Source organism: Mastomys coucha, unplaced genomic scaffold (genome assembly GCF_008632895.1).
Source record: "Mastomys coucha isolate ucsf_1 unplaced genomic scaffold, UCSF_Mcou_1 pScaffold19, whole genome shotgun sequence".
NCBI lineage: Eukaryota > Metazoa > Chordata > Mammalia > Rodentia > Muridae > Mastomys > Mastomys coucha.
Genome location: NW_022196901.1, coordinates 188,089 through 203,555, shown reverse-complemented (window position 1 = coordinate 203,555; position 15,467 = coordinate 188,089). Strand labels below are relative to the sequence as shown.

Here is a 15,467-nt window from a genome sequence, read left to right as displayed (position 1 = left end):
TGAGTAAACCCGAGGACGCAGCAAGCTGCAGTTGAGTTGGTAATGATTCGTTTGCATGCAGAATTTACTCTTTTAAATCATCAGACATGGGAAATTCCTGCAGTGAACTAATTTATACTTGATTACCATCTCCTAAGTTTTCTAGTTTGTTTCCCTTAGGAAAAAATCGGTTGGCCAACATTCCCAAGATGATGTCATGTTGTCTGTCACGTGTTACAGTTACCAGCTGTTGGTTTGGAGGTGGAGCACTAATAGTGTGAGACCTACCATATGACAAGAAGTTCAGACAGCTAGGTGCAGCGGGCATTAACAGAATGAGACGATGCTTGTTCCAAAAGAGAATACTGTCTCCCATGTTATAAGAAGGTGGACTGCATAGGGCAAGCACAGAGCTCTTGGGACCCACCTACATCTGAGCTCTTAGTTATTATGCCCCTGGTAAAGTTTGTGGACACCTTCCTCGGTTCACCATTCCTCCGACATACCAAATTTGAGGACTGCTACAGAGAGAATGTCCTGCAAGGACCAAGCAGTCCTCAGGCTATGACTGTTCGTTCTTCACCCATTAAAGCAGCCATCGGAATTGCAAAGCGGCAGACTCACTTCGACTATCATCGTCCAGCCTTTCTCAGACAGCACTCAAGTGAAAGAACGAAACCCAGCTACAGAAATGCATGTGCATGGCGCACGTGCACTCACACACTCACTGCATACTAGAGTTTAGTGAACTTTCTAGATTAGCGAAGAGATAATGACCTCCAAAGGTGAAAACTAGATAAACTGAGTGTTGAGGAAATAGCTTTTAGTTGTGAATACTTTTAATCCCTTCATTTCAAAATCATTAATCTATTTTAACATGTAATATTGTATCTATATGTAAGTCAGTAAATCTCAGTGCCATACTCATATTTTTACTGGAAGGAGTCCAGTGTTCTAGAACATGCTGTGAGGGAGCTGTGGAGGAAGCAGGAAGTAGAGCAAGAGCCAGAGGGTGCAATGGGGAAAAGGAGCAAGAAGAGCGGCTCACAGAGTCAGCTGACATCTGATCACAGAGCTGGTCAGGGTCCCCAGTGCCACCCTCATGGTCAGCACCGGAGAGGAAAAGACCACACTACGGTACCTGAATATTCTTGTCTTAAGAGTTGGCTTTCTCATTGACCCAAAAGCAAATTCTCCAAACCCTCACCCCTAACTCCCTACTCTAAATAAGTTTCTCAGAAACCAACATTAGCAGGAAGGAAAAGGTTCCATTTCGTAGCTACTACTATGTATTTGCTACTGAGGTTTTATTAAAATTTGATGCAGAAGGATAGGGGAATGGCTCAGCAAGTCAACAGCTTGCAGTGCAAATGTGAGGGCCAGAGTTCAGATTCCCAGTGGTCACATAAAAGCTGGACAGGCATGACAATCACCTGCCATTCTAGCACCCCCAGGTGAGTTGGCCTGCTAGGCTAGCCAGAATTGACTAGCTCTGGGTTGATTGAAGAAGTCTGTCTTAGGAGAGAACAGGGGAGAGCAACTGAAGATATGGCCCCAAATCAACCTTATCCACCCCCACACAAACAATGTATGCACCCTACACATGTATGAGAAATAAACATATACGCAAACATACACAAACACACATATTCCACACATGTGCACAAAAATACAGATACCCACGCACATGTACACACACACACACGCACACGCGCACACACACACATACACCAACACTCTTAAAGGAACACATTAAAATTCAGCATTCTATCAATGTTCCATTCACAATGTTTGACCTTCGGCATAAAAAAAGTCAGGCAGACGTACAGGAAAATGTGGCCTGTAATTAAGAGGAAAGCTCTGTCCTCAAAGGTAGATTTAGAAGTGACACCATTTATGGAAGAGCAGACATTAAAAAGATTATTACAAATATTATAATCATACTCAAAAGACTCAAAGGGACACACAACTAAAACAAGGCAAAAAATGACAAGTCAAGCTATCTTGTCAACTAAACGAACTGTTACTGAATTTTAAATGAATTAAAACCATACAGAATATTTTCTAATTACAAAAGAATTTAATTAAAATTGAAAACATTTGTAAAATTCTTTCTCTGTTTAGTAATTTAAAAATCTACAGGTCAAAGAAAAAGTTACAAAAATTTAAAATATTCTGAATTGAATGAAACTAAAATATACTAAAAATTTGTAGGGAGCAAATAAAGTAATATGAATGCCTACATTAAACTATTGCAGTTTTAAGATAACAATAAAAAAGACAACTAATATTAAATGGAAGGCAATAGCAAATAAATGCAAAATAGAAAAAAGAAGACAAATCAATGAAAGCAGAGACCCCAGTTAAATGAAAGAAGTTGACAGAAGAACAACATCAATAACAACTACCCACAAAAGAACAACAAAAAACGAGAAAGCAGGAATTACTAGAATCGGGAATGAAAGAAGGGACCCCAGACAGTTAAAAGAAAAAGTATAAAAACCACTAAACTCAAATCCTAGATGGAATATACACATTACACAAACCCTTAGAGAACACATATTAAAAGATGATTCATCCTATAGCAACTTACTGCCATTGGCAAAGTTGACTTTTTATTTCACAGCAAAAACAGAATGACAATTAAAAAGACTCATGCTTACAATTTAAGGATGGAAACTTCACACATTGCCAAAAGAAATGATACAACCAATTTGGAAAAGTTTGGCAAGTTTCTTTAAAAAATGAAGCACACTTTTGTTATGCCAGTCAGCAACCCACTTCTAGATGTTTGTCCCAGAAACAAACATATGTATAAGTCCTATCGCTGTAAAGATAATCCATGAGGAGCCATAAAAGCATCCTTCATACTAGCCCATTGTGGGAACAACACAAATTCACAAATTGACCACTGACATGTGAATGAATAAACAAATTGCGGTAAAATAAAGTGATGTGAAAGAATGAATTACTGATAAAGTCAGCTGTATGAATGAATCTTAAAAATATTGTCTGCAAAAGCAAAAAAATACAAATAAAACCACACTGCTGCCACCATTACAACACACCCACCCCCACACCCACCCCCACACACATAACCACAGACACCACCACCACCACCCCACACACACACACACCCTTGCTCCTTGATTCCATAGGTAAGGAATTCAAGAAAGGGACAGCAGATAACAATAGGAAGAAAAGTTGCCAGGAGGCCAAAAAGGGGAGACTACTGACTGCCAAGGCCCCAAAGGGGAGTAATTTTAGATCTTGATTATTTTGGCATTCACATCTCATGTGATGCTTAGCCAGTCCAATGAAATAGAACAGAATAAAGACAGCACCATACTTAGGGTATTTCTGAAGGACATGGATTACGACAGGCAAAAAGAACAAGAAAAACACAAAGGCAATCATAAACTCCAGGGGAAAAAAATGGAACAAGAAAGTCATCCTTTGGGTCAAAAGTACATGAAAACAGAGCACAGTTTTAAATGCATGATGCAGAACAAGAACTAGCCAAAGGAAAAACAATGAAGGTCTTGATGAATTACAAACTTTAACTTGTACAGAAGAAAACAGAAACACCCACCTCTTTGGCCCTGTGTTGAACTCTCCATATATAGTTATAAGTAGTGTAAGCATTTTACTGGCATTCAGATTCCACGGATTAACTTTACATGAAGCAGGGAAGAAGAGAACATAAGAACATAACAACCAACAAGCATTGTGTTGTCAAAGGGACTGCAGAGTAGACAGAAATTAGGGAGTCTCTTCTTACCAAACCAGACTGTACGTTAACAAACTTGATGCTTTGGGATACTGTTCAAAATTATGATATGAAATAAAAATATCAAAAGAATTAAAAAGCAACAGTTGAAGAAAATTCAATTCTCTTCTTTAGACTAGGAAGCCCAAAGATAGTGTCTCAAGTTTAACATTAGCAATATAGAACTAGCACATTACCTAGATTTATGGAGGAAGTGGCTGCCGGCACCAACATCACCGTTAACAGATGTGTGTGGAGTCCTGGGTGGAGGGGAACGTTATTTTTGGTTTATTTTGGAACCCTGGCAACAACCTCCTTCCTCTGCAAACCCTGTTATTTGAACTTGAGCAACATACTTGACAAATGATTGGGGATAGCAGTTTTGGTTTTTGTTTTGTTTTGTTTTTGTTTTTCTATTGTTCTTCCTTCCTCCTTACTAGAAAATATGGTTATAGCTGATCATGACCAACTGACAGCATTGCCCACTAGCAAGTCATAGAAGGTGAATGTAATCCTAGCACAAAAAGTACTCCTAGGACTTGAGCGCTTGAGCCTCAAAGTTGTAAGAGAACAGATACAGTTACTTATGCAAGGGTTTAAGAGCTTACATTAACCATAGGAAACTTATACTAATCATTTTATAAAAATTCTTAGTCCAGACATATGAAACTGTCATGCTCCCACCAAAATATCTAAAGCAAATCCAAGGGGGGGAAAAGATCACTTACAGTAAATATCATTATCAACCACTATTGATATAAAGTTATGGAAGCGGGAGAATTCACAAGGGAAATGTCTCAAGGCTTCATCTGCTTGCCAACCATTGTAACATTATTAAACAGCTCCTGCTTCTAACACCAATTTGTTGCCATGGATGCAACCATATACTATCACAATCATTAGGCTAACGTATCCTAAAGAAATGTAAAGCACTTGATAGAAAAATAAAACGTCCACTGAAATTTGGTGTTAATTTTCATTTTATTATCAATGATCCTATTATAAAAGGGTAATATTTCTTCACAGTTTATCTACCCACTCATTTACTTCACAGTTACTTAACAAAATACTTGCAGGACGCTGTTCTGCACATAGGAAGTAATGTAGTGGCAGACTGGGGAAGATTCTTGCCTTCTTGGAAATCTTATGCTAATGGCAAGGCCCCAGTACACATTCATTCTTACAAACAATAACCAAGTGGGCAATGTTAACAATGTAACCATTTAACAACAGTTAAAATAAGGTCCTCAAAAAAAACAGTGTGATTTATTCCTATAGAATTCTAGGAAAGACACTCTTGACTTTATTCATTAAATATGCACTGGCTCCAGAGCTTCATCAACATGGCAAAATTTTCTACTCCTTTAGGATCCAAGGCCACTTCCGGGACATTGGGATCTAGTTGCTAGCCCAGGTTCTTTCCTTCTTCCTCAACTTAACATGTGCCAGAGCTTTCTATCTTCTCTCCTTCTCCAGTGTGTGTATAGTCTTTTCAGATACATAGTTCCATCTTAGACCAGTCTCCACTTGTCTAATGACAGATTCAGCTCTTGATTTTAACAACACAAGGAAAAAATGTACCATTTTTCCATAAATGTGGTTCTCTGGATTCATCTCAAAAGACAAGCCAGTCAGCCAGCCAGCCAGCCTTCTTCCCATAGGGTCTCCTGCAGCCCAGGTTAGTCTCAAACTTGCTATGTAGCAGAGACTTTTTTTTGAACTTCCAATTTCTCGAATCCACCTCTGTTTAGATTATAGGTATGTACCACTAGGTCCTGATGGATTCTAGGCCTAGGATTTGTACCAATGTATCCAACTGCATAGAGATCTTGCTGAAATCACAGCCATCCCAAGCCAGTCAGAGAGTAAAGAGAAGGAGAGAGCAAGATTCTTAAAAAAAAAAAAAAAAGACTTTGCCTCTGCAAAACCAGGTGGTATATCTCTGATCCCAGCTGGCATCAGTTTAAAACTCCAAAAGTTCATTAAGTTAAATCCCCAAAGTTAAAATAATTTAGAATGATTAGCAGGATCTTACAATTTTCACGAACTAGTGTGTAAAAAAAAAATGTTATTTCAAAGCTCAGATAAGTCACATATTCTCCACTCACAATTAGCTCTGAGACCTTTTACCCAACCTTTCAACTACGTATGCCTTGGTTCTTAAAAGCTCAACAAGAAAAGAATCTAATTTTACCTTTCCTAAGTATTTTTCAAAAACAATTTTATAGGGTTGGGATGAATTAAAAAAAAAAAACATTGAAAACTTCCAAGTTGAGATTGCTAAGTCTCATAGCTTCCACTAACGTATTAAAGAATATACTGCTTGAGGCCCGCCAGATGGCTCAGCAGCTAAGAGCATTTGTTCTTCTTGCAGACAACTCGGGTACCACTCCCAGCACCCATCTGTAAATTCTAGTTCCAGGGGTCCTAGAACCCTCATGGCTTCCAGAGGCACCAGGATGCACATGGTGCACTGACATACATGTAAACTGTAAGACATCTACATATATAAAATAAGTCTAAAATTTTTAGTAAGTAAATAAAAATATATTTCTTAAATTTGGTACCCAAAGTTTAAAGGCCTATCCTTGAAATAGACTTTGTTCTTCTTGTTCTGTTGTAAATACATGGCAACACTCCTGGTTTAATATTTGTATGCCTTTCAAAACCAAGAGCATGCTGGGAAAAGTAAATGTTTTATACTAACCATTAGGAACACCCACCACAAAGGTTGTGAGATTTCTTAGCAATAAAACAAGGGAGAAAGAAGAGAAAGCTGGAAACCTCTGTGGAGTGCCCGAGTTCCTTGTTCATCCTACTGACTTAAGTACAGCACAGAACAACTGAGTGTCACAAAGCAGCTACTCAGAAAACAAGCAGAGAGCTCAAGGGTGTGACACGAAATGAGTAAACCCATTTGGGATTTTACGATTTGAAAGAGGTGAGAGAAGGGCTGCGATGGTAGTTACTGCCAGCCTTGCTGATCTGTGTTGAGTTCCTGGAACCCACATGGTAGAAGGAGAGAACCATGTATCCTCTACATGCGCACGTGCGAGTGTCTGTCACATATACAGAGGGAAATATAAGTGAATACATGTGAAAACAAACTAAACATGAGCTAGCAAGAAAGAGTCAAGGTGGTCTCACGAGTTCTTCTAAAACTCAGAACACAAAGGAAATCAAAGCCCCGTTTTTTGAGATCTCAGGAGAGTCTACAGACCATATGGGAAAAAATTCCACTAACAGACTGAATCACCCAGATGCAGCACTAGCTGATCAGCATCAATCAATCAACATCAATTTCCAACGCAGATTAAAAAATTATATTTTACCATAACACTGAATCCATTCATGCTGTCACAAGGGGTGGAAGAGCCATGAAAAAAAATACTCGCAGTTCATCTGTGTACATTGCAGTTTCCTCCATGAAATTATATTTTTTTGCTTGAGGGCAAGAGTTGGTTTTGCTAATAATTCCCATTTTTGTACACTTTGACCTTTTAATAGTTTCATCTGATCATGTCAATCCACTAACATCCAAAGTATAGGAATAGTTTCCTTCTTTACTATTGAGGAATGTCACTCAAAAGACATTATTAATTTACTCAAGATCATACAGCTACTAAGTTGAGGGAGACAGGAAATGAATCGAAGTCTCCCACTCCCAGCCCGTGAGGGCTACACTTCTTACTATCAGGAAAAAAATCTAAGCACATCCAATCAAAAGCCACTGGTCACAACGACCCTTCAAACTGTCATTTATCATCACCTGTGTGATCATCCTACTTTTTGAAAGCAATTTTCTAACTTTGTTTACCAGGTGGAGCAGAGGGGAGACACTTCAGCATGTGACAGCTATGTGGATCACATTTCAACAGTGATGCTCAGTGCCATAAACCCTACCTTCTTCTCCAACAACATCATCTATGGCTGAGACAATATCAACTCTTTTATTTAGCACTCTTTCACAGGGCCTTTCCTTAACACCCCTTTTCCTATGACATCACTGATTTGCTACATATTCCTTTTCTTACCACAGGATATACATGATCACCAGACATTTTCTGCCTCAGGAAGCCCACAGCTAGGATCAGTTGAGGAGGATTCATGTGCTTTATGTAACAGTTAATATGATAGAATGAATACATTCTAACTGCCATACCCGAGGTCCAAAGTTGTCAAGGCAGGCATGCATCCAGGAAAAGGGATTATTAAAAAGCACACCAACAAAATGGTGTGAAACCCTGGCCCTGAAACAGGGAGCATTGCAGGATGTGTGCAGGGAGGGGTCCCAAGCCCACATTCTGAGGTCGACTCCAAGTCAAGTCAAAGAAACAGATGTAAGAAGGGCGTCTACAGGAACTGGAAAGGTCTAATTGTCCACAAATAACAAGAGCACAAACTGCACATAAAAATACCACAAAAGTCAATGTCAATAATGAAGAGAAATAAGGGTAGTCAAGAAACATTTAAAATGCTATTATGCAAATGAAGGTCTCAACAGATTTCACATACGCCTATAATAGAGTTAAAACATTCAATTCTTTCAATATTGATGTTAACCCCCAAAATTTGCAAACACATGATTGTGCTCTCTATTTACTGTTGATTGGTGAGTATATGTTTCCTAAATAAATGAAATACAGTAGGTTAGGTTAAGCACACCAAACACTGGTTATTCTTCCAGAGGACCCAGACTTGATTACCCAGCACCCACATTAAAGCTAACGAGCATCTGCAACTCCAGATTACAATAGGAAACTCATTTTACAATAGGGAAATACTGTCTATTGGTCTATTTGTTCAAATGCGCTATAGGATACTTATAAACAAATGGATCTCCAGTGATGTATATTAAGACAGCAACTGTTATAAAACTGAGATCTAGATGAAAAAAATTAAGGCATATTTGATATGTAAATTGTGAACAATCATTCTGGTATAATGAGAGATTCATTCACTTTTTGTCCCCAAAACACAAGCACACCAAAATTATCCACTGAACACTAGTAAGATGGGAATGTAAAAATTAAGGAAGGGAGGAAAAAATGTTTTCAAAAGGAAATCTTTGGAGATTGGTGTACTGCAAATGAGACATTCTAACCACACACTCCTGGTACACATAAATACTGGCAACTAACAACTGCTCAAGATTGTCAGAGATCTAAACAATGGGTCTGAAATAAACTAGAAGCATTATTTTTTAAAACAGTGATCTATCTCCACAGATACTCATTGGCCTGAGTCTTAAACAAGAATAATACCACAAGAATTATCCAAATGTGTGTTTCCTTTCACAGACTTCACTTCTCCTTGACTCAACAGCAAGGTTCCATGATGATATACTTGCACACAAAGGAATACAACCGCAGAGCTAAAACCTCAATGTTACTAATTTCAACTACAGAAAAAGAGAGAGCAGAATGTCACTATGTAAAAAACGTCTGTTTACTCAACATCTCTGACAACTGCAACTCTTCAAGAACTCAGAGAAGGAAAGAACATACATACTTTACTCACTGAAGATTAAATGCAGACCTGACCCTATTTTCACTGAAGCAAGCCTCCCCACTCCCCCAACAGATTATTCACCTACAAAATAACATTTTTATTAATGAGGGCTCTCGTGAATCAAGACCTCTAAAACCTAGCTTTACAATTCATAATAAAATATAAATATATGATGTTTTTGAAATCACACTTCTCTTCTTTTATACTACTTACACATTGCTGAGAACTTTAAAAAGAGAAGACAAGAAACATTTCCTTAAATAATCGCTGTGCTACAAATCTTACTTTTCTTTGCCTTGAAAACAGTGACAAAATACTCTAATAATAACAATGTGCTCAAAACATTTATGAATTACAATCTTATCTTCTGACAGGCACTCACCTTGGTGTCCAGAGCAAATCTTTGATTTTGAAGCATTTTTTGTTACTATTCTAACAAACTTACAGTTTGAGGCAATATAGGTAGCACTTACCTATGTCTCACAGCACGGAAGAGGACCACACATTAGTTTTCTGTTGATCCTAATACTCCTTCACTGACAGCAGAACTGCCTGAGTAGCCAACTGATGACCCAGGTGTCTTTCCTACAACTAGTTTTTAGAAAAGAGGTCTTTCCTCAACACTCGCTGAAATAAATGGAGCTCAAGTGTTCACACGTTAGTGACACGTCAAGGCCTTTTTACAGAGGCCAACTTGCCTGTCCCCATGGGAAAATTTAACCTGCATACCCTGAGTAACTCCGATCAGTGTTCTTTGTATCTCATCTACCCAACCAGCAAACTCCTGTAATTAAATTGTCACAAGCATAAGCAGCTTTATTAAACCGGGCAGGTTAAGTGAGGGAAGTAATAACTGAAAGAGGAGACGGTCTCCTGAAGCTCATGCCGGATTTGAACTTGCCTAGCAGCTGGAATGACCCCCTTACCTTCTTGCTCCAGAGTTCTGGTATTACAAGCATGCGCCACCATGCCATGCTTAGACAAATACATTTTAAAAGAGGTGACTTTTAAAAAAGAAAGGAAAGACGGAAGCTAGCAAGCTAGCCAGGTGTAGTAGTGTACACCTTTAATCTTGGTACTTGGCAGCAGAGGCAGGCAGATCTCTGAGTTAGAGTCTTGTCTACAGACGTAGTTTCAGGACAGCCAGGGCTACGCAGAATAACCTTGTCTCAGATAAAAACAAAACAAAACAAAAAACAAAAACAAACAAGAGAAAGTTCAGGAGCGTAGCAATTCCCTCTGACACATTTACTTCCCTATCTTGTTTGTTTTTTCTAGATGCTTTCCAGCACATAGTAGGCCCTCAATATATGGTTGGTGCACAAACAGACTGCTGATAAAACAAGTGTTATTCCATCTCTGTGTCTTGGTTCAGGACGGTAAACAGAACTCACCTGTGGAATGGAAACACTCCAGTCGTGCAGTCTTATTCTGACAAAGGCTCCAAAACTCAAGATTATGAACCGTAAAACAAGAGCAAATCTGTGTTCAGGACACCATCAAGCCTGGGACGTACCAGGCAAGAAAGACTGTGAAGTCAGTGCTGCTTTGCAAGCTTAGGGGGAGGGGGGCTTTCACACCAACAAAAACAAGCCTGCCTTTCTGGTAAATCCATCAAAATTAAGTCTTACAACTTTGAAAAAAACTAATATGTTTATTGTGCTCCTTCAAGCTTAGAGGCTTAACTGCGTGTGGGTAGGGACTGTGATTATGACCAATTACTTATGGCTTGAAGGCACTTAAAAAAGCATCTGCCCTTTTAAGCAATCTTTTAAAAACCTGGGCTTATGAATATAAAACTTACCCCAGGAAAGACAACAAATTACAGGTTCAGGGGCTCAGTTTTGACATTCTCCTTGTCCTTGATTTCCTAAGATTGTCCCTAAAAATACAAAGCTCTAAAGTAAGAATTTCTAGTTTAGCCACATAGGTCGTTGGGGGCAGTAGTAGGGGATGGGTAGTGGAGAAGAAAAAGAAAACCACGAAGAAAACCAAGTGACAGAGGTGGTAGCGTGTGAGGATGATGTTATTAGTTAAACACGGGGTCAGTTCATCAATCTCATGGCACAGCCCATCAATTGCCTTTGCTGACAAGTTCAGGGTGTGGGTGCCCACGTAGCTTCTTGGTCCCTGTGGTGTAATCATTTGCTCCAAGATTAAAACATTCCATCCGATAGGAAGCTCCTTAAGCAGGAAGGTAAACAATTCAGAATAGCTTCAGGAAGTCCCTGAAGCCGACATGATTCACTAGGCTCCTCCTTGCTATATAAGCGAGTAAGAGATGAGTGTCCCTCTCAGAAGAGCAGAGTCACATCTACAAATGACTCAGAGACCAGCCTAGCTGCCTGGAAGAGGTTGAAACCAACTGAGGTTCCTGGAAGGGTCAATCTCCAATCTGGTGAGCTGACTGCAGGTGTGCAGTATGCTCTACGTTCTGAGCTTTGTGAGCGGTCACCCACGCTGGGGTAGGCTTTGGCGATACAGCTTTTCTGCCCCTGTACATAAACCCTCTCCCATATTCATTTAAATAACCCCAACAAAACTCACCAAGCTGGACGTGGGTGGTATTTGTGCTCGGACCTGTTGTGGGCTCCCTATCTGAGATGAGCATGATGTGTCTCCATAGGAAATGTTGTTGCACAAGTCTTGCTATGTCTAAACAGGAATCTGACTTGTTCTATAAAAATGTCAGATAATGATGCCTTCCTTGGGACCTGTTCTAGGTCAAGGATCTGATAATCTCTGACATCCAGTGCCTGAAGTGCCTTTAAATGTACAGGATTTTCACCTACGCTCTAGATTTATCCTCACGACACTAAGTAGGCAAGTGTCATAAGAGGTAAAATAAATTTAGGAAGCATATCTTCTTTTTGCTTATAAGCAGATGCTCCTGAATTCACAATTCAAAATCCCACTGTGGGTCAACTAAAATGGTCTAGAGACACACCAATCACAAGAGGATAAAACAGGAGAACAGGGTAAGCTAGCTAGCCAAAACTCCTCTGTTACAGGAACTTGTAATGAACTGCGCTCAGTGAATAGGTTACACAAGGGTGTTTGTTTGGAAGAATGCTACTTTATTTACATGTATGATTATTCCCTTTTATCTGGACACCCCACAGGTAACAGACAAGTGAAATTTGATATTAAATTCTAATGTTGAAATTCATCCTTTCCTATAGTAGTGAGCCTCTAGGGTAGTGACTCAGAGCCAGAATGCACCTTTCAGGATCACAGACCTCCCTGAAGAACAAGACACAGACGGACAGACAGACAGACAGAGATGGTAATCCACTTTTAGTAAAACCTGACTTTCTAGAAAACTCAATGAGAGGAGGGAGAATGAGTCTTTTGTTGTCGCACTCCATACCCCTGTCACCTAGCTAAAGCATAGGTGCAATGGGGTCCTTTATTTACATTGTCTTTTTACTTATGTAGTATGATTCACTTCTGAGTCTGACTATATGGAAAACAAAGTGCTATCCACCCCCCAAAACAAGCCCCATCCAAACAGAAAAAAAAAAACAAAAACAAAAAATCCAGCCTAGTAGAGGAGTTAAAAGCCCTTTAACAACCACCTCCCCTCCCCCCAGGAAGATTCTGTAGACTCTGAGTCCTAGAGGGCTTGGCATTTCAAAGGTCAGTCTTGGGTCTCTCCTTTTTGATGACTAATGTTACATTGTTTGACTTTCTACAAAAATATTTAGCCGTGCTTATTTACATAATTTCATCCCCAGGGCATACAGTAGGCGCATATTTGTTGTAAGGAATCCCTACAAGAAGAATGAGAAGACAGGATGAAGACACCAAGATCATCCCTCTATACAGAAGAGCTGAGAATTATAAACTCATCACCTAATTTGTAGAAAGGTCTGTGCATTCCCTTTTAACTTCCAGCTACGCAACTGTTTAAGAAAGAGAAGGATAAAAGGCACAATGGGGAAATCCCAGCATCTTCAAGAAAACACCATTATCTTCAGTCACAGGAGAGCTGGTTAAGAATGCCTCCCCATCCACCTGCACAGCTCTTCCAGGGAAAACAGGCTATAGAATCTAAAGCGCAGACTGAGAGAGGCATTCTAAGTCAGACCATACCAGTCCAGATGCTAAATGATACAGACAATCAGATAACGGCTTGAGAAGCAATCGCCCTCCACCCTACCACACACTCTCCCTCCCTTTCTTTTCTCAGACAGGGTCTTTTGTAGCTCAGGATGATCTTGAACTCTGGATCTTCCTGGTTCAATGTTCCCAGTACCCAGCCTTGAAAGACATTTTTCAAACAATGTTTAACACTAGGCTTCAGAGTCGAAACTTCTGAACTTCTAAGACCACCAGAAGTCATTCTACAACTATAAAAAAAAGGTCACCACTGTGGGTGTGATTGGCAAACACATTCTTACACATTTCTTTATTTTCTTAAACTTTATTTACATTATGCTCCACCCTTAAAGTTTCCTTCTAATTATCACAAGCTGGATAACTGTCTCAGTCTGTCTCTCAAAAATCCCCCCACGGACGGGAAAAGTTAAGTAAGGGTTGAAGTCCCTGGGGTTGTCTGGTTTTGTCCCTAAAAGACACCCAACGCCCCCGGATCCCTTGGGGCAAGCAGAGCGAAAGCTCTTTAGAACAGCTTGGCTGCTGGGAAGCCACCGCGGGTCTCTTTTTTTTTCTGCCCTGTCTAGCAAAGTCACTTTATCTGGAGAAACTCAACTCTTCCTCTAGTTGGGTCAGCAGCCGCCCCTTGCCCAGCACCTTCCCGGACCCCATAGCCAGGACTCCCGGCTCACCTGACCACGTTGGGGTGCTCGAAGGTCTCCAGGTGCCTCAGCACCGCCACCTCGCGGATGGTGGAGAGCGGCATGCCCTCCTCGCTAGTCTGCACTCGCACGCGCTTCAGAGCCACGAAGCGGCCGCCGTTCTTGAGGTCGCGGGCCTTGAACACCTTCCCGTAGGCGCCTTCGCCGATCTCCGCCACGCACTCATACTGCTGGTCGGCGCGGCTCAGGCTGTCCTTCTCCATGCTGGCTGGAGGCTGCCGGCGCGGCACAGTGGAACCGGGGTGGGCACTCGTTGCCTTACAAGCCTCGGGGACGCCGGGAGTCGGACTCGCGGCCGCCGGGCTAGACGGACAGACCTCCTCGCCCGCGGGCGCAAGCCGGGCGCAGCCGCCGCGAAACTCCGCCTAGCCGAGTCGCCGCGCCGCCGCCGCGGGAGAGCGCCGATCCCTCCTCTTCCCCCTCCGCAGCGATTACATAGTCCGACCACAATCTCTGCACCTAGGAGGAGGAGACCGGAGGACAAGGAGAAAGTGTGATCACACTGCCCGGGAGACCTCCACCGGGTCCCACCAGTTCCCTTCCTCCTCCCCTCTACTCGCCCCGGCTGTCTAATCCGGCCGGGTTCCTCGGAGAAAACCCAAGTTACTTTTCTTCCCCAGCAGGGCTCGTGCAGTCTTCACGAGGAGAGGTTGCTGGGGCCCCTCGGGGATGAGGGCCGCGCGGGACGCAGCGGGACGAGAGGGGGCGTGCCGAGCAGCCCAGAGTGTGCCGGGAGCGCGGGGGAGGGGAGGCGCCGGGCGCGTCAATGTCACGGCTCAATATTTATACCTATAACGTTGTTCCCGGCTGTCCTCCCGGACTCCGGGGGCCTGGACGTGCGGGGTACGCGGCGACCTGGGGGAGTTCGGAAGCTGGCGTGAAGGCACCGGGGGTTCACCCGTATGGGGCTGCGGGACGGGGTTGGGGCTCCGAGGACCCTGTAACCCGATGCTGGGAGTCTGCGAGTAGGGGTGGTCAGACATCTGCTCGGAAATTGCTTCCTTTCTTTCTACTTTCAGTTTTTCTACCGGGAGACATTTAAAAGGGACTCGCTCACACAAATGGCCTTTCGGGGTATGGCTAGCTTAGTGGGAGACGAAATTCTGCCTCCGACTCGGAGGACCTCCCTGGTGGAACAGGGAGCCCAGACCATCTGGTAGGGGAGGGCTGGGGCCACTAGAGGTGGGAGAGCGAGGGGCCCTGGAAGGGGAGAAGTGTCGTGCCCCCTCCCTCTATCCCCTCCACAGATCCCAAGGGTGTGGGAAAGGCAGGTCCCTCACACTTTCGCTTGTCCTGTCCTGAAAAAGTAACTTCTGGACTTAGCAAGCTAACCGAGACTGGTCCGTCCTTAAGTTTTCAACCCGTGCAAAACCCTTGCGACGGTGGGG

The 15,467-nt window shown here is 42.0% G+C and overlaps 1 protein-coding gene across 2 annotated transcripts in view; it reads right to left on the bottom strand.

The window, feature by feature from the left end:
• Cdk6 (cyclin dependent kinase 6) overlaps nucleotides 1-15,442 on the bottom strand; it is a 203,775-nt gene extending 188,333 nt beyond the window's left edge. The window contains exons 1-2 of one of the 2 annotated variants that reach the window (XM_031379913.1): nucleotides 14,869-15,442; nucleotides 14,050-14,538 (exon numbers count right to left, since the gene is read on the bottom strand). In XM_031379913.1, coding sequence (XP_031235773.1) covers nucleotides 14,050-14,282 — 233 coding nt within the window. In that variant the 5' untranslated portion in view covers nucleotides 14,283-14,538; nucleotides 14,869-15,442. Of the gene's footprint in view, nucleotides 1-14,049; nucleotides 14,539-14,686; nucleotides 14,790-14,868 lie in introns of those variants that run through there. The other variant, XM_031379912.1, reaches the window with a different exon arrangement.
• Nucleotides 15,443-15,467: the final 25 nt, after the last annotated feature.